Consider the following 21,961-nt stretch of genomic DNA (forward strand, 5'->3'; position numbering starts at 1 on the left):
TAATGAGTCTTGAAAGTATTTTTATAGTGTGCTCTTGAATATGTATATATTTATAAAAGTCTTGTCAGAAACATTTTATTTGCGGTTTCCCATAATTGAGGAAACAGACATAAATTATACAACCAGTTACCAATGCTATGTATGATTTAGAGGATTTTAGTGAAGGCTGGAACTGTGGAATGTAAGTAAAAATCAGTGTCTTGTTAGGTAACTTTTTATTTTTCATTTAGTCCTGCCAGCCCTCCCGCTATGGATCTGAGAACCATCATGGAAATTGAAGAAAGTATGCAGAAATGTGGAACCATGCCAAAGGCAAATTCAAGGTTGGTAAAAAACCAAAATCTATAAAAAAGTGTGATAGGCCTAAGTTGTTATGAATTTACTTAGTGGTTTAGGCCTTTCAGTTTAAAAAAAGCAGGAGAAAAGTTGTGCTATTTGCTTTTGAACAGCTTTGTTTACTTCATTATGTTGTTTTTCTTTGAGCATACAAAATGAATTCCTTTATTTTACTCTAGTCTTACTTTGTCAACTACTGCAAAAGAACAAGTAAGCTAGTATCTTAAATAAGTGGCCTGTCCTGACGAGCCTTTCTGTTTCTGACCAAAAAGAATTAATTCTTGCCCTTGGACTTCGGAAATTACTTGTGCACGAGTACTGGATTTGAGAAGTTCATTTCTTGTCTTGCATTCTCTGACCTCTCCCAGAAACCATGTCTTGATATTAACAAGTCTTCAGACAGAAGCAAGTGGGGTTCCTCCTTGTAGAAGCATCCCAAAAGACATGGAGATAAATGTGCTTCTTTACAAGGCAGTGTGTTAAAGCTAGTGTTGTTTAAGTGGCAATGTGTGGAAGAGGAGAGGAGGTGACTCTCATGACCTTTGAGGTGTGGCTTTCTTATAAAGGAGACTTAGGACAGTACTCATGGAACCTGGTAAAGGCTTGCTGGATAGATTCAGAAACTGCAAACAAAACAGCCAAGACTGAAGAATCCAAATAGCTTAGAAAAGGAATATTGTTGCAGATAGAAGAAATGGCTCTATGCTATTGTATACATTTTTTTAATGTATGAATATTTTTGGTTTAAGGGAGCTAAGCTTGAAAATCTCTAAAAAAATGACAAGATTAGAAAGTAGTCTTCATCTGGTGGTAGTCCCCTTTTGGTGACTTGATTCCTACTCTGCCTGTTTTCATTTATGGACATCCATGTGAAGAATATTTCTGTGATGTTTTCTTTCTGTCATTCTTGATATTAATTGATCCTCTTTTTTTTTTGCTTCCTAGCCATCTGAGCCCTTGTTTCCCCCTTGCCTTTTGGCACTCTAAGCAAAGTATTTTTAGGGAACAAGTTATTTCTCAGTTTAATTTGCAGGATTAAAGGTGAGTCATCTCAAAGGACATAGATCTTACAAATTCTTTCTTTGCAATGTCCATTCCCAGCAGAATGGTGTCTCATGGAATCAAGCTTTCTCAGAAGCAAAGGAAAATGATTGCCCTGGCAGCAAAAGATAATGGATCAGCTAGCAGCCCAGAGCCTACCACTCTAGTGACTGCACCACCTCCACCCACAAAAGTTGCAAAACTAGGGAATGTGTGGTATGTTATAAATCAAATATCAATTCTTTTTCTTTGGAGAGTTTTACATTGAATAGGCAGACTGATCTATTTGAATCTACATTTGGAAGTAATCTAGAAATGCAAAGGGAGTAGAGAAGTGCAGTGGCTGCAATTTAACAGTTCTTTGAAATTTTGCTTTGAGTCAGAAGACTGCACCCCATCTGGTGCTTTCCTGTGTACAATGTTGTATTTGCAGATGGTGTTGAAGTAAACCATAGAAGAAGAAGAACTAGCTCCAAAACTTAGTTAGGAAGAAGTTATTGAAAACCATTATAGATGGTGCTTTTTCTCTGTCAAACCAAAGGAAAATGTTAGCCCTTCCTGGGGGAAGGTCTGGAATGACTTTGGACTAGAGAAAACTGACCCAAATTAGGGATAACAAAGTTATCTAGGTGTCTTGGAGCTGGAGGGAGCATTGGATGCTTCTAACAGTTTTTATGGTGGAAGGATGCATAGGGGCTTAAAATCACTTTGAATGCTGATCACATACAATTTAGAAGTTTGAGTTTATATCATAGTAACTAATGCAAAAATAGTTTATCATCTGTTCAGTGAGTTAGGTTTCTAACAAATATAATAAGGTGCTAGCTCAAGTCATGCTTTGTTCTTCACTTTTACTGTTGGTATTGGATAAAAGCATAACCAAAACACGTAGAAGTTTCACACTATGTAAATTTAATGGGTTTAATTATCTCAGGAATAAACCTATTTGCATGCTCTATGCATGAAGTAAATGTTCATTTAAAGTTCATTTAAGTAAATGTGGCCATTTTTCCAGTTTTCCCTGTTCAAGAAGGTCTAGACTTTTGTTGCAGATTACATTTGTACTGTTACCCTAGAAGAATTGTCAGTCTCCTCTCCCTGTAGCTTATTTGGTTGTACCTCAGTGGGAGCAAAGGTTTCAGCATACCCATCACAATCACTCTTAAGCTTTCTCTCTTCTGAATTGATTTTCATCCATGTACACCTAATACTGAAATTTAGGGTCTCATTTACTCCCCCAATCTCTTAAATTTGTTCTGTTGTGATATTAGGCAAAGCCCACAATTTTATTTTTAACAGGAAAGACAAATGAGTTGGTTTGCGTTTAAGGATTCAGACTTTTCCTGATCTCTGAACAATAATTGAGACCTTGACAAAAGGAGAAACAAGGTTTGCAAGATTCATCTTCTGAAGTCTAGTGAGTGGATGAATTTGTATCCTTAAAACTGCTCCTCTCAAATGCTTTGAAGAACATACTACCTGCTTTACGCAGGTGATTTTGCAGGTCAAGCAGCAGGTTAATTATTTGCCTTAGCTAATGGAGGTGTCACAGGGCTGTTACAGCTCTGAGGCTTAGAATTTACTAGGAGAAACTGATGGTTGAATCACATGTTGATGAGCAGAGTAAACACTGAGTCATTCTATCCTTTATTAAAAAAGGGATACTCTATCTACTGTTTGTAATCTCACCACTAATGCTGTAATTATCCATAAAGACAATTAAATATAAAAATTCTAAGAAATAAAGACAAAATTGTTTATAGAAATAAAATGAAGGTGAAGGAGAATCTCCATCCTTTTATCATTTGCAATGACAAAGTATGAAGGAAATCCTGAGGCAGCTGATGTCTTCTTTGCCTTAGTCTTTATTAGTAAGTTAAGTCATTCTCCAGGTACCCAGCCCCATGGGCTGGAATGAATCCCCCATAATCCAAGGGGAATGATATGCTACACTCTTAGACACACACAGGTCCATGGGGCTGGATGGGAGCAACCCAAGGGTACCAGGGGAGCTGGTCACAGGTGACCACTGAGCCACTTTAAATCATTTACCAGCAGCCCTGGTCAAATAGAGAGGGCCTGGTGTCTGGAGGTGAGCCAATATGACACCCATCTAAAGAAGGATTGGGTGGAGAATGTGGGGACTACATTCTGTCAGCCTGAGCTGAGCTCCAGGAGGCTCATGGGGCAGATCATCCTTAGTGCCTAACATGGCATGTGCAGGACAACCGGATGGTCAGGTCTAGCCAGCATAGATTTAAGAAAGGCAGGTTGTGCCTGAATAGTTTGACTTATTCATACTATTCATCTACTCTCTGATAGATAATTCTTTACCTATAGAGTGTTATTTAAACTGCAAACTGCCTATGAATTCTTCCTTGTTTTTAAGAAGCAAATAAAGACTGATTTTTGAATATCCCTCGATAAATGTCTCCAAAAAGTATATTGTGCTCTTAAGGTTCTGATTAAACAGTTTTTGGAAAAAGCTGGGCCTACTGTGTTACACAAACCATCTTAGGTGGAAAGGCTAGGGTACATTTCAGGAGGATGGAATCCAATCTAACGCTCATATGGTCACCGTGCGTGATTCCACTCGTTCCTCCTGCGTTCCTCTGGCTGCCGATCTGGAAAATGCCGGTAGCTCAAGAGCTCAAGCGCAGAACCGGTGGGAGCTTTATGAAATTTTAAAATTAGACCTCACTGCTGGAAGAAAGCATTTATTGAGCAAACTTCAAGCTGCTTTAGGCAAGCGATCAATTATTCGATTGCCCCTGCTAGTTATTCAGAGTACTTTTGTGTGTAAGGTAGAATGGTTATTACTCATCTGTGCTAATATTATATTTGCAGTTAGTCTGTAAATTCACAGTGGACTGTTAATCGACTGCATTTGGCAGTTGATTGAGCTTTCCACACTTGCAATATAGTCAAAGCCATAGAACTTGTGTTCCAATGAAATCAGATATTCAACTTGGATGTTGAACACAGTGAAGCACACTTGCCAGAAGGGTGTGGGACCTTCTGGCTTTTTTGGGTTGACTGAAAGTCTGTTATACACTGTGCCCTACCTTTTCCACCAAGAGAAACCTCCAGTTTCACAGTTTTTTGGAAACTGAACCTTTGTTTCTTCCTTTGAAGAGAACTGAAAATTAGAAGGGAAAAATAAAATGCTGCTCTAGTAATACTGTGAAAAAAGTCTAAAGTTAATTGCATGTTGACTTTATTAGTTCTCTAAACCTACTTTGATCAAGGAATTGGGAGTGTTGCTTACTTGTTTTTGCCTTTTTTAAGCTCAGGAGAGTCTATGGCTTTTCAAGACCAGAGGCATGAAGAAATTTGAAATCTCTCTTGAGAATTAACAATTGTGATCCTGATGTCTAGGTTGTTGGTTTGACAGCTTATACTTAATATCAGCAGCTGTTTTGGAACTCCATGCTTTGATGGTTTGCAGTTACATCTTAGAGAACCATAGTCATACTCTATGGTTTTTTTTAAGTATAAACTAGTTTTTCTAATTTTGCAAATTAGATAAAAATGTCAATGTATCAGACAGGACAAGCTGAAATTTAGAGTTGTTACGTGCTTGGAAAATTTTGTACCACCTTTCAGACAAATCATTTTAAGCCTCAAATAATTGTTTTGGATAGGTTCACAAACTGAGAATGACACAGTTGGTTTTTTTGGGAGATGTTGTTTGTGGGTTGGTTTTTTTTTTGGCTCTCTGTTGCAAGTGGATCTGATTGCAGTACAGAATTTTTACGGAAATGGATAAATCAAATCAAAGTAGGCTACTTAAAATGTTACTAGCAGAAGCAGCTTCTGTGACAGCAGATCCCAGGGACCATATGCCTACTCAGTACAATAGTTTTGGGGGAGTTCTGGTCAATCACTTGCCTGAACTTCTGTGTGCCAGCTGGTGGTAGGAATAGAAGATGTGCAAAATGACTCTGAGCCCCTGTATCTGGAGGTTCCTATTCTGCTTTTTGTGTCTTCTGTGTTGCTTATCCAATATTTAAATAAAGAAAAGGATCCAGACTTAAGCCAGGGTGGTCTAACACCACACATCATACATAGATTTCAGGTGCTTTTGTTGTAACATTTCAGATACAATGTTGTGCTTTTAAAATTCCCTTGTCTTTGTTACCTTAAATTGTGTCCCACCCAGATGTAGCTTTAAAGTCTTTGACATGGGATGCTGCTCTTCTTATGGCAGTTGCACAAACAATTGTCATAGTATAAAAAGCTTGTTTTACTTCTGTAGTGCTTATGAAGAATTAATTTCAGAGCCTTGATAGGTAAGAGAAGGACTCATGGTAACTGCCTTGGGTTCTGTAAATAAAGAGGTTTTGGGTTTAGAAAGTGGTCATGATACCTATGATGCTAAATTGCCGTGTTTTCTTACTGGTTTATTTTTGAAAGAGAATATGCAGGCTCTAATTCAATAACTTGTGCTTGGACAAGTAAAAGAAAATTGAGGATACCAGTTTTTTTGAATTTCACTGTGGATTAAGGGTTTATAGAGCCTCAAGCAGGTATGAGTAAACCATTCAGTATCTTGGGAAGAAAAGATCAGGTGTACTTGACTTTTATGGTGGTAAACTGCCTGTGTTAGACCAACAGTACCTGGAGCATTGTGATTTATGAAAATACTTTTCAAGGACTAGCACTGTTAGAAAAGGTGCAGCATGTCTAAGAGAAGCTATCTATGAAAAAAAGAATTAATTTATGAAAAGATGAGGTGGGGGGAATAGGTGGAGGAGTGAGGTTTGATTTTTTTTTTTTAATTCTAATGACATTTCAGAACTACTGGCTTCCTCTCTTCTCATAGATATTTATTTCCTGTTCTTTATCTATATGACTCAAAATGACTTACTGTAACAGATGGGGTCTAGGACGATAATGGTGGTATACAAAACCAAAGTAACAATGTATTTTTAGTAATAAATGTATTTTTATTTGTATATTTAAGTAGAAAGGCCTCTTTGCTATCTGAATAATGGAATAATGTGGGATCTGGGAAAGTGCAAGTATCAAGTGCAATGGTTTTGTTTCATTTTTGTTTTTGAAAAGGTCATCTTCATTACATTCTGCTTTGCCAAAGTCATTCCGTGATCTTGTGATGGAAGAAGAAAAATGTATGAATGTGAATAATTCACCTGGTACCGGTATTAAAAGATGTGGATATAAAGGATCTGAGGATTCATCTGTCCAAAACACCATAAGGTAAGAATACATTTTTGATGATTTGTCAGCCATTGTACAAGAAGCACAATGACCTGTTGAATTCTGCTGAAATAAGAATAAAATTGTAATTTAAAAAGAGCATTCTTCTGATAATTTTGTTAATAAGATTTTATGAATGAAATACTATAAAGAATAGAAAGCTTAAAGACTTGAACAATTTAATGCCACTGCTAATACTTGGTTTCAGTTTCAAAGTGTTTGTATCCATATAGATGGATACATGTTTATATATATTTAAATATATATGTATATATATGTGTGTGTATATATATATGTATGTATGTATGTATGTATGTATATAAAAACTTCGGGCTCCAAACAAAACGTATCTGAATTTGTTTGCTTATGTATCTATGTATCAAATGATAAACCAGTTTTTTCTAACCTCTGCAGTAATTGGATATTCATGAGCATTCAGATATGGCATTCATGAAATATTTTGCTAAGAAGTATTTTTGTGTAACCACTGAGTGGATAAAACTAGTTTATTCAAACACAGTTCTGGCATTTCCTAATCTGAGTTTTCTTATAAGATGACTTTATTATTTAAGTGCAGTTTTTCATGGATTAGGCAGGCTTACAGAAACATCGATGCACTGGTTTTGTCAGTGTGTTATAATTACTGTGGGGCTACAATTCTGAGGACAAAATAAGGCATGTGTGAATAATATCTAGTTATTAGACAAATTGCTCTTTGGTCAAAATGTTCTAGCCATGCATCCTCTTGCTACCTCCAATAGAATCTCTGTTCTGGGTTAAAATAACTGCTTAAACTGAGGAGAGAATCTCAGCCTTATTCTTGAAGGTCTGTATGACTGAACTGCCCAACCACCTGCATCTCCTCCCCCTATCATAAGTAACTTTGAATGCTAGATGTTTAAAATATATTTACAAAACAGAGAGCCTGAAAATCTTTCAGACTCTGTCACCTACTGTCTGGAAGCACTGCAGAGCAGGTGACCCACAGTGGTAGGGAACCCAAGTGTGACAGCACAACTGGCTGGTGGCTTCCCTGGCAAAGGCACAGCCCCAGTGTGCCCGAGGGAGCTGAGCAGGGCAGGCTCTGTGGCAGTGAGCACAGACAGGTGCATTGGGATCAGGCAAGGTTGACGTCAAACCTGCAAATCAAGTCAGGATCAGGAACAGCAAAGCTGGGCTTGGCCATAGCTGCAGCATAGCTCAAGAAAGGCCTGAGGGACTGAGCTTAAGTGAAGCTCTTGCATAAAGAGAGGGAGCTTCTGTAATCCTTCACACAACTCTTCTTACAACACAACTTCAGAGCAATCTGACTCAAATTTACACAGCTGTGCTGAGGGAGAAGTTTGCAGAGCTGTTGGTGCACAAGGAGCTGTGTCATTTTCTGGCTGGTTTTTTTATGAGCTCCCATTCCATTGTCTTCCAGTAACTGACTCCTCTGTGAGGAAAAGAAAGTTGTTCTGGATCTTGCTTTTGGTTGTTCAGCTTGTATAAAAACTGGTGTTTCCCTAGGACAGAAGTAGTACATGTTTCACTGCTATATAAAGAATAAAATGAGGATAGAAATGTAGGAACATTGTGTGTGGGATAGTGTTGAGAAGAGAGGTAGAAGGCATTTGGAGTGTGTGTGAAGGGGACGCATTCCTCAGGAACAGAGTGATAAAGATGAAGTTACTGTGGTGAGTGGAGGTGTGGGGACATGAAACACAAATTTGCAGAACAGGTATTGTTCATTTTGTTGCTAGGACAATAATAAAACTTTTCATTATATGGGAGATGGCAGGGGCTGGTAATAAGAGAATTTGCACTGGATGCTATTACTAGCTTTGCCACAACAGCTCTGTAATCTTCATAAAGTAATTTCTTTTCCTTTTGCATTGCTCTGTCTTGTCAGTGCAGTCTGGCCTGTCTGCATGCTCACAAAGTGGACTATTTTAGCTGAATGCAGGCTTAATACATTAAATGTCTGAAAATGATACATTAAGCTAGTGGAAGACTAGTAGATGGCTAAATTGACTGTCATCCCTTTGAAGAGAAGGTGCCTCCAAAGCCATTTCAGGTTGTTTTTGAATTGTCTCTGAAGATGCCTTTTTTTCCTAGTAGCTATAAAGAGCCTAGGTGACTAGTTCCTCCGTCTGAAACTTAGGAGTGGAGTTTCTAGTTTGAGGTAATTTTTTTGACTGTACAATTTTGTCAGAGTAGGCTCTGATTTTTTACCTGAGGCATTTAAGGGCTATTTATGTGAAGATTAATTATCTGCACCCTTACCCCTTCCTTTTAAAGGGGAGGAAATTACACAAACATAGAGATAAGCAATCCTCATCTGTTCATGTGAGACTTGGTGATGGTACACTGAATATACTTGCATGTCATTATGTTCCTGCTTTGTCTTTCTCCTTTGGATAAACTGTGCACTAATTAAAATGACAGTTTCTTATATCTCTGGATGAGGGTATTTTGGATGGTGACATAAGCATTCTTCTATGTGCTGTCACTTACCAATTTTTGCAGTACAGATCTTTTTTTTTTAGGTAAACCATGTCATGAATTGTGGTGATTTGAACTGCATTTAATCCAGAGGCAGATCGTTCCAAGAGCTGGGGCATGTGGATGTGGCTGTGTTGTTTCCAGGGGCACCTCAGCCTTAGGAGTTATGCTGTGCATGTGTCCAGTCCAAGCTCAAAGCATGGGGCTGACATGACTTAACTCAGTTGTGGCCGCCTGAGTTGTGTTCACGGTGTTACTCCAGGGAGCAGGGAAGCGTCTTAGTGGAAACAAGCGTTTGCAGCTTCGTGTGGGAATGGCCTAGTTCTGTCATGGCTAATAATGAGCTAATATGTAGCTCATGACTCAAATGGTACAGCAAAACCCAGGAGGGTTCTGCAGGAGACCAGGCTTTGTGTTTTTTTTCTGAGAGCAGTTTTTCTAATGATCAGGGAGGCACCAAACCTGACCTGGCGTCTCATGAACAAATACTCCAGAAACACTAGGGGGCTCAGGGCTGGAACATTTTGGTGGCTGCACAAGAGTCATGGCAAGTTCAGCCAGCTGAGTTAATCAGGTTGGTTCAGTACTGATGATACTTGGCTGGTTTATGTCCATGCAGAACCATTTATGTGTCTGCATCAGTCTTAATTTCTAAGACTTCCAGATTTCCAAGTTCTATGTTTTTGTGGCTCTTTTTCCATTTTTCTGTATATGCTAGCTTCACATTTCCTGTGTATTCCATTTCCAGTCATTTTGATGCCAGCTGAGGAATTAATTTAGAATGTTGAAATATCTGCAGTTGATTTAATATCTGGACTGAGTTAGCAGTCAAGCTTGTTAGCAAGGAACACAGATGTACGTATGTACAAACAGCTTCAAAATACCTGGGCTTCTTCCTACATTTTAAAGCCCCATTGACTTTAACTGAGGGAGATGATATAGGTATTTACTTATGTTTTAATTGATCGCTAGAGCATACTGTGATGCTGGAACTATTAATTCCAGTTTTGGGAAATTCCTGCTCAGGTGATTTTTTAGTTGTTATTTGGGTTTTTTGGCTTGTTTGTTTGTGTAGAAGTCGGCACATTTGTTAAGTGTAGCAATCCAGTTGGGTTCATTTATAGTGTAGCTGTCAAATCAGATACTGTCAAATGTGCTGGAATGTGAGTATTATAAAAGCAGGTGGAAAAATAGATGAAATTGAGATTTAACATCAGTATAAAAGCACAGAAGGTTTCCTTCATCTCCTCTTTGTCTTCCTTTTCTTTGGTTCTTTTCTGTTTTTCAATGTTACCTTTAAGTGCAGTAAAAGCCTTGAACACTTGCAGGGATGGGGCATCCACAGCTTCCCTAGAGGAAGACCTGTTCCAGTGCCTCACCACCTTCACAGTGAAGAAGTTCCTCCTAATCTAGACTAGACCTGCATTCTTTCAGTTTGAAGCCTTGTCCTGACATTACATGTGCTTGTAAAAAATCCCTGTCCATCTTTCTTTCAGGGTTCCTTCATGTATTAGAAGGCAATAATTAGGTCACTCTGACGCCTTCTCTTTTCCAGGCTGAACAAACCAATTCTCTCAGCTTTTCCCTGGATGGAGAGGTGCTCCATACCTCTAATTTTCTTGGTGGCCTCCTCTGGACTTGCAGCAAAGTCCATGTGGTTTTTGTGCTGAGAACCTCAGAGCTGGATGCAGCAGAAAAATAGTGCCCTGCTTTGAAATCACAGAATAATTTTGATTCTGTAGTTTAGCCTCCTGCTCAAAATAAGTGAAACTAGATCATGTTACGCAGGATGTGGCCTGGTTGAGTTGTGACTGCTTCCAAGAAGATACCCCAGACTCTTTGGGCAGCATGTTTCAGTGGATAATCATCTCTGTATGGTATTTTTATTTTTCCTTTTATCTGTGTAAGATTTACTATTCTACCTCTTGTGTATGTTGCCTCTTAATCTATCATTGTGCTCTTCTAAGAAGATTCTTGCTTCATCTTTCTCTGTCCTGCAGTTAAGTGCCTCACTTTAGGATTAAGAAAACACATTCTTCCAAATTCTGGACGTGTCCCAACCTAACAGCATCCTTCTTCTATTGTGGAGCCAAAATTGAGGATGATACTCTGTATGTAGAGGAAGAAATACAACTTCCTCTGCCTGCCTTGCTGCAGTATTGCTAGCACAGCCCAGCACACAGGTGGCTTTCTCTGCTGCAGAGGCACTGGCTGGTAACATCTTCCACTTATTGTCAGCCAGGACTCTGCAGGTTCTGCTTTCTCTCTGCTGCTTTCTAGCCAGTCAGTCCTGGCCAGTACTGCCTCATGGGGCTGTTCTTTTCCCAATACAGGACCTTGCACTTGCCTTTGAAATTCATTGGTTCTCAGTTGCCCATTTTTCCAGCCTCTTGAGGGCTTCTGAAAGGCAGCCTGACATCCAGAATATGCACCATCCCCAACCTCTCCACAGCCAGCTGTGGCCTGCTGAGGGTCTGTTCTGTTCTATTCTGTTCTACCAAAGATGCTTAACAGGATTGGTTCCAGTACCAGTCCCTGAGGACCCCCACTAGTACTTAGTTTCCAGTTGGACTTTGTACAGCTAATCCATTTCCAGACCATTTTCCACCCATCTTGTAGTCCCATTTACTCAGTTCATATTTTTCAGACTGAGAACAAGGATGCATGACCTGGCAATGTGCATTGTTTGTTTTGTGGGAAAAAATTATGTTTTGTGACAAAAAGCTCAACACGATTAATTTAAATCCGTTTTTGATGATGGATGTTGGATTTCAGATTTTTTGAGATCTTGCCCTTACTACTTAGTGGTAGGAATCATGTTTTTTGTTATCCTTGGAATTGTGTTTTGGGGAAAATATTTCAGACAGAGAACTTGGTTGTTACTGGAATTCTCTTAACTTTCTATAGATTTTTTTTCTGTTTTATCCAAGAGCTTGTGGTCACTTACAAAGGATTACCAAAGCATTAAAGAAAATTGAGAGTGATTTATTTAAACAGCAACACCCTTAGAGTTGTTTGCAGTGCCATAGAATAATTCAAAAAATGTTTGCCAGCATGTCACTTTATGCTGTAATACTTTTTTAAGGTTCTGGAAATTGCAAAACTATTTTGTCAAAGATAGGTGTTAAATCATGAGAATAGGGCCCTCTCTTCCTACTGGCGTAGGATTTTTCTGACAAATACACTTGTCTCTTAATGAATACAGTGTAACAAATATGAGCTTCTTTTTGTTGAGAGGTTAACATTTTGCTACTGAATAAAATACCTTCCTGTCAGGAACTACATAAATATTTCAAGCTTTTTTTTTCTATTCTGTTAATTTTAGTTTTATGCTGTTCTTGTGAATGTGAGAGGTGGTTACAGGATGTGTACAGAAATTTCATAATTTCTGGGTTTGCACTCAAAGAATTTACTCTAGTGAGATTGTAGCACTGACTCTTTTGCATGAACCACTTACTTTGAATGCAGGACAGTTCAGTTTTTTATCTTGATTCTTTATCCTTTTAACTTGAATTTTTTGTTCATTCATATTAATTGCTAACTTTTATGGGTACTGCTGTTAGTGCATAACTCAGTTGGCTAATTTACATGTAAAAAAGCAAAAGAGCTTTTTTTTCAAATAATCAGAAATAAAACTCCTTTTATCAAATCCTCAGATGTTAGGAAATGTCAGAATTAATGCCCAAGATGAAATTCTGTTAGGGTCTGGTAGTTAGAAATGAGAATCAGTGTCTTTTTCAGTCTCGGTATCACACTTAAAAACAAATTCCACATTACATGCTAATGCCTTTCCTCTGTAAAAATCCTACACATTTGTTGTGATTTCCTACTGCAGTTTTGTATTTCACAATGTGATGTAGGAGAATGCTCTGTCAATGACTTTTTCTTTCCTTTCCTACCTCTCTTCAGGTGCAACACTAGAAGTAATCCAGGTCTGGAAGACCATGTTCTGGATTCTCCACAGCTGGAGAGTCATAAGTAAGTTTGGTAGTGGCGTGTGTCCTGGAACTTTTTTACTGTGTGTTGTGCTGATCTTGATGTTGTCTCATAATGTTGTTTGGTTTTTCTTTTTTTGCAGTCCTTGGTCAACAGCATCACCAGCCAGCTCTCCTGTGACAGCACCTGTCATGTTCTCAGCTATTGTAGAGGAAGAGCTCCAGCAGGAAGCTGCTCTTATTAGGAGCAGAGAAAAACCTTTGGCGTTGATCCAGGTAAAGTGCTAAGTTACTGCTGCTCTAAAGTAACACAAGGAGTTTCCAATGGCTCTTTCAAAGATCAGTTATTAGTATATTAATTATGTATTAGTACATGTCATTTACATAGTGATAGCAAATATAATTTAATGATAACTTCACACTGCTATTTGATAAGGTCTGTTAAAGTCAAAATGGCTGATAAATGTGATAAATGTATTTGCAGCTTCAGAGAATGGTTGAGTTTGGAATGAACCCCTGGAAATTGTCTAATCCAAACCCCTGCTCAGAGGAGGTTTAGAGCATGTTCCTAAAAGCCAGACAGCCTTTGATTATCTGTAAGGATGAAGACTAATGGCCTCTCTAGGAAACCTGTTCCAGGGACCACCCTCACATGAAAAATGATTTTTAAATGCAATTTTCTGTTTTCGGTATGTGCCCATTGCCTCTTCTCCTGTCTTTGGGTACCACTTAGAGGAGCATGGGTCAGTTGTCTTTATTCTCTCCTAGCAGGTACTTATACACTTTGATATGATCACTCTAAGCCTTCTTTTATCCATGTTAAACAAGTGCAGTGTGCTCGGCATCTCCTCAGTGACAGATGCACTGGACTCTTAATCATTTTTATGCCATCTCATACTGGGAGATCAAGAAGTGGACCCAGCATTTCAAGTGTGTCTTGCCAGTGCTGGGTAGAGGGAAAGTGTCATCTCATTTTTCTGGCAGTGCTGTCCTTCATAGAGCACAGGAGGCTGTCACCCTTCTTTGCAGTATGAGAGCAGTGCTGGCTAAAAGGCTAAATGGTCTATCAGGACCCCAGCTCCTTTTATGCCAAGCTGCTTTCCAACTTGTCAGCTCCCAGTGTGTACTGGTGTCTGGGATTTTTCTTCCCAGGAGCTGGACTTCATGTTTCCCTTTCTTGAACTTCATGAGATTCTTTGTAGCCCATTTTTTCAGCTTTGTCTGAGTCTCTCGGGCAGTACAGCTGTCTGGTATATCAACCACTCCTTCCCATTCTCTACTGCTTGCAACCTTGCTGAGGGTGCACTGTGTGTAATTGATGGGTAATTGATGAAGATGTTAAACAGTACTGGTCCTAGTCTCAGTGTTGCTGTGGTGGACTTTGTGCCACTGGTCACACCCTCTTTGAGATCGCCAGTTCTGCCAGTTTTGTCTGTCTCACGTTGCATTTATGAGGTGTGTCCTTAAGCTTGTCCACTTAAACTCTTAGTTAATACTTAAGCTGTACCATTTTCCCAGGAAGCACCTAGTGGTCATTCAGATTCCCTTGCCCTTCTTAAAGGGAGGAATGACACTTGATTCCTAGTCCTCAGGAATCAACCCTTATTGCAACAATTTTTGAAAGGTTTTTCTGAGAGTGGTCTTGCAGTCCTTTTGGCTGGTTCTGATCTCCAGGACCTGGCATTGCTAGTGACATGATCTTTACACCTAAGACCAAGATGAAGGTCCCCAGCCTTTTCCATGTCTTTTTCATTCAGTAGTGGATCCATGTTGTCTTTTTTTTTGCAGTAGAAGCCTGTTTTGCTGCCTTTCATATTCCTTGCCAGATTTCACCACAGATGGCCTTTGACTTTCTTAATTCTTGTCCTTTGTGGTCACATAGTGTCTCTGTTCTCCTTCTGTATGACTTTTTTCTGCTTCCACATCTTGTAGGCTTCCTTTTTTGTTTGGGTTTTGTCAGGAGTTCTTCTTTTCAGCTGTGCAGTCCTCCTGCCATTCTTATTTGGCTAGGAAGCTCATTGGCATGGCCTGTTCTTGAGCTTGGCAGAGGTGATCTTTAAAGTCAACCAGCAGCCCTGGAACTTTCTTCTTTCTGGGGCCAAATCCCATGAATTTTTCTAAGCAGATGCCTTCACAGTCTTCTCTTCTAAAGTCTCAAGTTTTTTGCTATTTCTCTTGTTCCCAGCTTTCAGAATCCTGAACTCCAGCATCTCATTGTCATTGCAGCCAAGGCTGCCCTCAACCTTCGCATCCCTGACCAGTCCTTTTTTTTTTTTTTGGCAATATCCATCAGAATGTCTCCCTTGATCACCTCCATCATCTGTGTTAAGAATTTTTCACCAATGGGGAGGTATCCTAGAGTGTTTGTGTCCAGCTCTCTTGCCTTTCCAGCAGGTATCAAGGTGCCTCAAGTTTCCTATGGAGGAGCAGGGCCTGAAAACATGAGGTTTCTTCAAGCTGTCTGAAGAATGTATCATCTACTACTCCCTCCTGATTAGGAGGTGTGATGCATTCAGGACCAGTAAAGTAAATGTAGACTTGACACTGACATACATGCTCTTTTTTTCCTTCCAGATTGAGGAGTGTGCTATTCAAGACTTACTAGTCCACTATGAAGCTTTTGACAACCCTGAAGAATTTGTGACTGTTGAAAGGGCTCCACAGGGACCTATAGCAGCACCCATGTGGAACAAGCACTAATTTGTACTCTTCACAGTCCTCCCTCCCACAGTTCTCACAGCTGTATGTGCACTTTTGAAATTGTAATTCTTCTTACAAGTAATACAGGACTGGAAGAATAAGAATTGTGTAATTTTTAACATCAGCATTAAAACACTGCCCATAATCACTAGCTATTTGTTAGAGAGAATGAAATAATGTGTTCACTGTGTCCTTTACCCACAGTATCTATTGTATGTATGTTTTGACAGCATTTCTTTAATGACACCTATAATTAGTAATGGTACATGAGGCTGTAGATGGGAATGTATTTGCTAATCTTAAATTATAAGGGTTTTTTGTTAAATTAACAGGTGAAAAGCGAGTGTTTATTTTGTGATTTAACGTGGAATTGAATGTGCAGAATTAAACACCTTTAAAGTTTGGGGGTGTGTCCTTCAGACCTTTCTTGCAAATTGGGAATATTGGGAAAAAGTTTGTGCTTGAACTTCATGTAAAAGTATAGTTTGACAATGCAGTTTTGGTTAAGTGATGTGTGCAAGTCCTGGTTCCCTGGTTGCTGTGGCCAGCACGTTTCCCTGTTGTGCCCCAGGCTGTGCCCAGCCATGGCCTGTGCTTGGCTCAGCTGTGCATGTTTGTCACTGCTGTGAGTGAGCCCTGCCTCGGAGCAGCCTGCTCTGTCTTGAAGTAAAGCACACAGCTCAAGAGGATGTGGTGCCATTTATTAGCCCATCTGTAGTCTAACTCTGGTAAATATGGTATGGTTTTAGAACCACTGTGTTTGGGGATGATTCACTTGCAGTGCTGAGGAAATCAAAGATCAGTGTATACGTTGTTGAAGCTGTAGGGGCGAGTGCTTGACTGCGAAATCTGCAAATACCTGAGCTGCAAAGATTATCATAGACGGCTTTCAATATTGTGTTCCAAAGTTCTCTGTGCCTGGTTGAAACAAATTTATAGATATTAAAAAAAAAAGAAAAAAAAAAGTAGCCTTATCTGCAATATTTTGTCTAGTTTGTCTTGTTTGTATAGGTGTGTTTGAACTTGTGCTTCCTCAGTAATGTCAGTACTCATGAACTCTGGAAAACTGGAATGGAGAGATCTACAGAAAATGAATGTAAAAATTTGATCACTGTGTGATAAAAGAATCTTGAAAAAAGTGATGTAGATATGTCTTAATGATTTCAGGTCAAGCTACACCAAAAATATCCCCCACAAAAATTGTAAAAAAAAAACCCAATAAACCATAAAATCTTGATTTATACAAAGTTAGTGTACTTTTATATGCTGTCTATATATAATCAATTATTTAGGTAACTAGAGTAATTGATAAATATTTCTTCTGTGTCTGAAACAAGAACTGCAGACATTTTGAAGCTACACAGGCCAGGAAAGACGTAGGTTTTGATTCTGTTTTGAATTCTACTGGTAATTCATTCACTAAACTGATGGTAATACTTTCATTAAAGGCTTTACTTGGTGCACTAAAGGGCCTTGGGGCCTGCTGAAACTATCCTCTGGTTTAAAAGAAAGCTTGTGTACTGTGAGAAATAGCTATAGAAGCAGCAGGCCTTTCCAGGTGGAAACTAATTTATTATCAAGTGTAAAATTGCTGTAAATTTGCTGATTTGCTTTTTTTTTTTTTCAAAATATGCCATTGAAAATTATCCTGAAATTTTAAGAGGGTTGATGTTTCCACCATGCCAAAGAGCTTGACTGCTTTCAAGTTGAGGTTTTATTGTCACAGTTTGTTTAGGCATCATCACTGGTTATATGTAATATTCATAAACAAAAGTGAAGAATGATCAGTGTACCACTCTTCTGGAGTTAAGAACACTAAACTGCTGTGATTGAACAACTTTGTTAAGGCTAAAATGTGTCACAGAAAACTGTCATTTTCTAGCTCTGATGCCCAACTTTGTGGCCTTTTTTCTTTACTCCAGACATGAATTCAGCTCTCATCACATTTTGTCATTTCTGGGCTTGTTAACTCCTTTAACTTGCACAAAACCACGGTTCAATTCCCAGGTTCTGGTGAACATAATGCAGCACATCAGAGTTTGCAGTGAAGAACAATATTTCACATATAGATTTATAAGTTAAAGGAGATGTATTGCAGCTATTTAGTGTAAGAAATACAACTTTAACAAAAGGATTCTACTCAAGTATTTGTTTTATCTCAAAGACAAATGAACCATCCTCTCAAATAGGTTTCCTTGAGTAGGCATTTTGTCTTTTCTCCTTCATCATTCATTATCCCCAACTTCAGTAACTTCTTAAAAAATAGAGGGATAAATAAAACTTGTGAATTTTCTTCCTTCAAATGGAGGAAAAAAAAAACAATTTAAAATTTTAATAATACTGTGCTACCTTCAGGACTTGCTGTTACTGTCTAGGCATTTGAGGGATGCATAACTCTTCTGCACTGTAAGTAAAATGAGAGACTTCAGTCAGGTGTAGAATCTTTGCTACTTTTGTTCCTCAAGGATAGAGGTTGTTTTTAGTGACTAATCTGACAGTATTGTTGAATGGAATTTCCATATTAGGACTGATTGTGCAACCTTTCACAGAACAGAATTGACAAAAAAATTACTGAATTTCCTAATTTAGCTTTTGTTATGAATCTTGATGATACCTTCCTACTGTATATTTTTTAACTGAATTTCCCATCCCCCACCCTGTGCTTAGCATCATTTATAGGTGGTGATAGATTATTTTAGCTGCATGTTTTAAAATGAACACTTTTGAACTTCAGATGTGTCCATTTTTTTGTCCCCATGCCTGCCCCTCCTTTTTTTTTTTTTTAAATAATATAAAAAGAGACTCTGAGCTGTTTTGACAGCATTCAGCTTGATTGTGTTCATTGATTGTTCTGCCATTGAAATGATGTTCTGCATCTCCTTGGCAGCCTGGACTCTCCTCCTTACCCAAACAATTGCTAGCTCTGATGTAAAGACAAGTCAGAACAGAACACTGGTGTGTTAGATCATATTCTAAATATAAAGGTAAAAGATTTACACAGGAATAAAGTAATTTAAGCTCTTAATCCTTGCAGGGTGTCACCAGAGACACTTTGTAGTAACAGGAGCTGTCAGTTAAGGTATCAAATGATCTCGGAATGTATTCCATCCATTCTCACTCCAAGAAAAGTTTGTAGAATTCCACTAAAGTGCCAGGTACTTAAACTGAAGGGAAAGGTTTTCTCTATGGCCTGATGTGCTGGAAAATGTTGAGATGTTGAGGCATACAAAATGAATCCCTCCTGTAAAGGCTCTAGATGTGGCAGACCTGAGAAATGCCAAGAGGGAAGGGACTATTTTTGTAGTGTTGCAGGTGTCTAACCTTGAGAAAAAATCTTCATTAATTGCAGAAGGCCAGCAAATCCACAAACATGCAATCTGAGTTTGAAGCGAAAGGGTTTTAGCAATGATGCAGCAGAGAAGTTCTTGTGAGTTTAGGGAATCCCTCTAGTGGCTTGTGTGAGATGTTTCTTGCTCACAAGAGTGGTATCTGACACAAACTCTACCTAGAAAGTTTTGCTTTCCAGTAAAAGTCTTCCTGAACTACAGTGTGTATCACGGAACCAAAAAAATGGCATTTTTATAGCAGCTTTCAGATACCTGCATGGGACACTCATTACACTAGTCCTTCAGCACTTGTAAACTCTGCTTGGAGGAAAGGAAGCTGGATGTGAAGAATGTGCTGGAAATAAAGATACTCCTCAGGTGAGGTGCCTGTTGTTCTAGCAACAGTTCTGCTTTCTGTTCTCTTTTCTGTTTTTCTATTTTTCGGTTTTTCTTTCTGTTGTTCTGTTTTTCTGGTTTTGTTTTTCCTTCTCTATTTCTCTATTTATCTTTATTTCTATTCCTCTTTCATTGTCTATATTGATTTCTGTTTTTATTTCTCACATAGTATACTATTTCTTTAGCATGACCTGTCTTTTATCCCCTTATTTTGTGGCACCTGAATAACATGAGAAAAGAGAAAACATTTGCAATGACTTCAGATAAGGACTGGCAATACTAATAGTTAAAAGTCTGCTCTTTAGATCAGCTTTGAAGAATGCACTCTGGTTTATCAAGGTGTTGTTTAAAGTATGCTTTATTTCCTGTGATTCAAGTGGCTGAGTGTTCTGTTTCTATACAATATATAGATTTCAGCTCAGGCCTGAAGCATGAAATTGGGCCTTGGTGAGTGGTGAGTGACTGAGCTGAGGTCACAGACAGTAAAGAATTGGGCAGTCAAGTGAGGGCAGCATGACAATTCTGGAGTGACTTCTGAGGACTCTGCAGGGGAGTTCTCTCCAGCTCCTGGTGTCTGCCTGGGCTGGGTCTTCTGCACCTCCATTCAGAGCACGTGAAGGTGCCTGAATTGGCATGTCTCAACCTTTGCAAAGAGGGAGGAAAATTCCTTGGTTCATGTTTTCAGGAAACACCATGAGTCTGTCAAAAGCATTAGCTTTGTGCTGAGTGCATTTTCTTTGTGTGGCTCGTCTTGGAGAAGGAAATACCCAGTCAAAATTAGGCCACTGAAGAGGATTCATAATCTCATGGAGTGGGAGAACAATGTGCTCGTTCAACTGCAGTTTTCTTGGAGGAAACTGATCCAGGGAGATAGAAAAGTTTGAGTCAAGTGGTGGTTTAGGAAAGATCATCACGCTCCTTGATCTTGATTTAAATGAATTCTTTGTAGATCTACAGAGTTGTTTTAAAACACATATTTCTAATGTTTGGGGTCAATTCTTCCAAATCATGCATGAAGTTTTCCGATAATGACGGAAATATAATTGTTAAAAGCAGGGATATGCTTGGGGGATTTTTTCCTGTTTCATTTGCATAAAGGATGTATGAAAAACAGATAAGCAAGCAAACAAACAAAGGCAAGTTGACCTTACAGCAGACTTAAATAGATCCCCTGCATTTGCTCTCAAGCAAAAATGTACAGCTGAGGGAAAATAGAGCCAGTTCTCTCCTTAATAGTCATAATTTTTCATTAATAATTCTCATAAATTTTCATTAATAATTCTCAAATAAGAACATGAGCAGGGAAAAATGGATACAGATGTTTTTATATCATTCTCATTACTGTAAGATTTCTTTTTTTTTCCTCTTCTTTTCCCCCGTCTATATTATTTTAAAGTTTGTTTCAGGAAGATAGGGAGAGCGCAACACCCAAGCCTGGATTCTCAACTAATTTCTCACAGGAGTAAGCTGTTTTCAGATTTGTCTCCTCAGACTGCATGCCATTAAAGTAGAAGAGGGGTCTTTCTTCTTCACACAGTCATTTTGCCACCCTGTAATTCTGTAGGAATATGCCAGGCAGTGGACCCTGACTAGAAGGAAATAGCTGCCTGCGCTGTAGGTGGGGTGGCTGGGAGGGTGCCAGGTGCCCTTTGCTTTAAGCACAGCCGCTGAACCTGCTGCGTGAGCACGGCTGCAGCCCCTGTACTGCGGGCCATGAGGTCGTGAGAGCTGTGCAGGGACTACGAGCTGCTTGCTCCTGCCTCCTGCTCATCTCTCTGCAGTCTTCATGATTCACCAGCTGTGACTGCCTTCAGTGTCACTGGGCTTCGAGGCCAATTTTTTATCTACTGTTGTAAGTTTGTACTGAAGGGGACCCCACCATTTCTGCAGAGGTCATAGATGACAACACAGCACTTGTGATGAGAGCTGTGCTTATGCCATTTGGTGACACAACTCTGGGAACAACTGATACATTAGCAAAAAAGAAAAAGGCATAAAGTATGTATTAAAGTTATTTTTCTCTTTTCTGTATACACATATACAGATATTTTTGTTCACCTGACCTTCTCTATACTGCCTCTATTGCAGTAGGAGGGAAAAATGTGCAAAATCTAAGTCCTTTTCCCACTATGTGTATTTTAAGATGTTGACAAGACACCTTGCCCATGTTCATGCATACTGCAAAGATGGAATTGGGCTGTGAGTGCAGCAGGGTTTCCAGGATCACATCTTTGTGTTACACAAACAGTTGCTAGCATGTGGGCTGAAGGAGAATGTGTGTGCATGCACGTGTGCATAGCTGTATTTGCTCATGGTTGTAGAATTGAATTATATTGCACCATTCATCAAATACAGGTAATATGTTATCTCTTCCCTCCATCTCTGTGTACTCAGTGGTAGTGAACCTTTTCATCTGAACTTTATCTATGTGCTTTGCAAATGTTAACGATTACGTCTCACTGTATTTGTGAGGCACACCGACTGTGCACTCTTATCCAGCTTCCAGGTGGTGGCTGTCAACAG

The 21,961-nt window shown here is 39.1% G+C and overlaps 1 protein-coding gene across 2 annotated transcripts in view; it reads left to right on the plus strand.

Annotated features, from left to right (window-relative positions):
* The window catches only part of IBTK (inhibitor of Bruton tyrosine kinase), a 53,430-nt gene extending 36,467 nt beyond the window's left edge, over positions 1 to 16,963 (plus strand). Inside the window, exons 24-29 of one of the 2 annotated variants that reach the window (XM_059468100.1) lie at positions 231 to 323; positions 1,438 to 1,593; positions 6,445 to 6,597; positions 12,991 to 13,059; positions 13,160 to 13,292; positions 15,591 to 16,963. In XM_059468100.1, the coding sequence (XP_059324083.1) occupies positions 231 to 323; positions 1,438 to 1,593; positions 6,445 to 6,597; positions 12,991 to 13,059; positions 13,160 to 13,292; positions 15,591 to 15,716 (730 nt within the window). In that variant the 3' untranslated portion in view covers positions 15,717 to 16,963. The remainder of the gene's footprint in view (positions 1 to 230; positions 324 to 1,437; positions 1,594 to 6,444; positions 6,598 to 12,990; positions 13,060 to 13,159; positions 13,293 to 15,590) is intronic. The other variant, XM_059468101.1, reaches the window with a different exon arrangement.
* Positions 16,964 to 21,961: the final 4,998 nt, after the last annotated feature.

This window comes from Ammospiza nelsoni, chromosome 3 (assembly GCF_027579445.1).
Source record: "Ammospiza nelsoni isolate bAmmNel1 chromosome 3, bAmmNel1.pri, whole genome shotgun sequence".
Classification (NCBI taxonomy): domain Eukaryota; kingdom Metazoa; phylum Chordata; class Aves; order Passeriformes; family Passerellidae; genus Ammospiza; species Ammospiza nelsoni.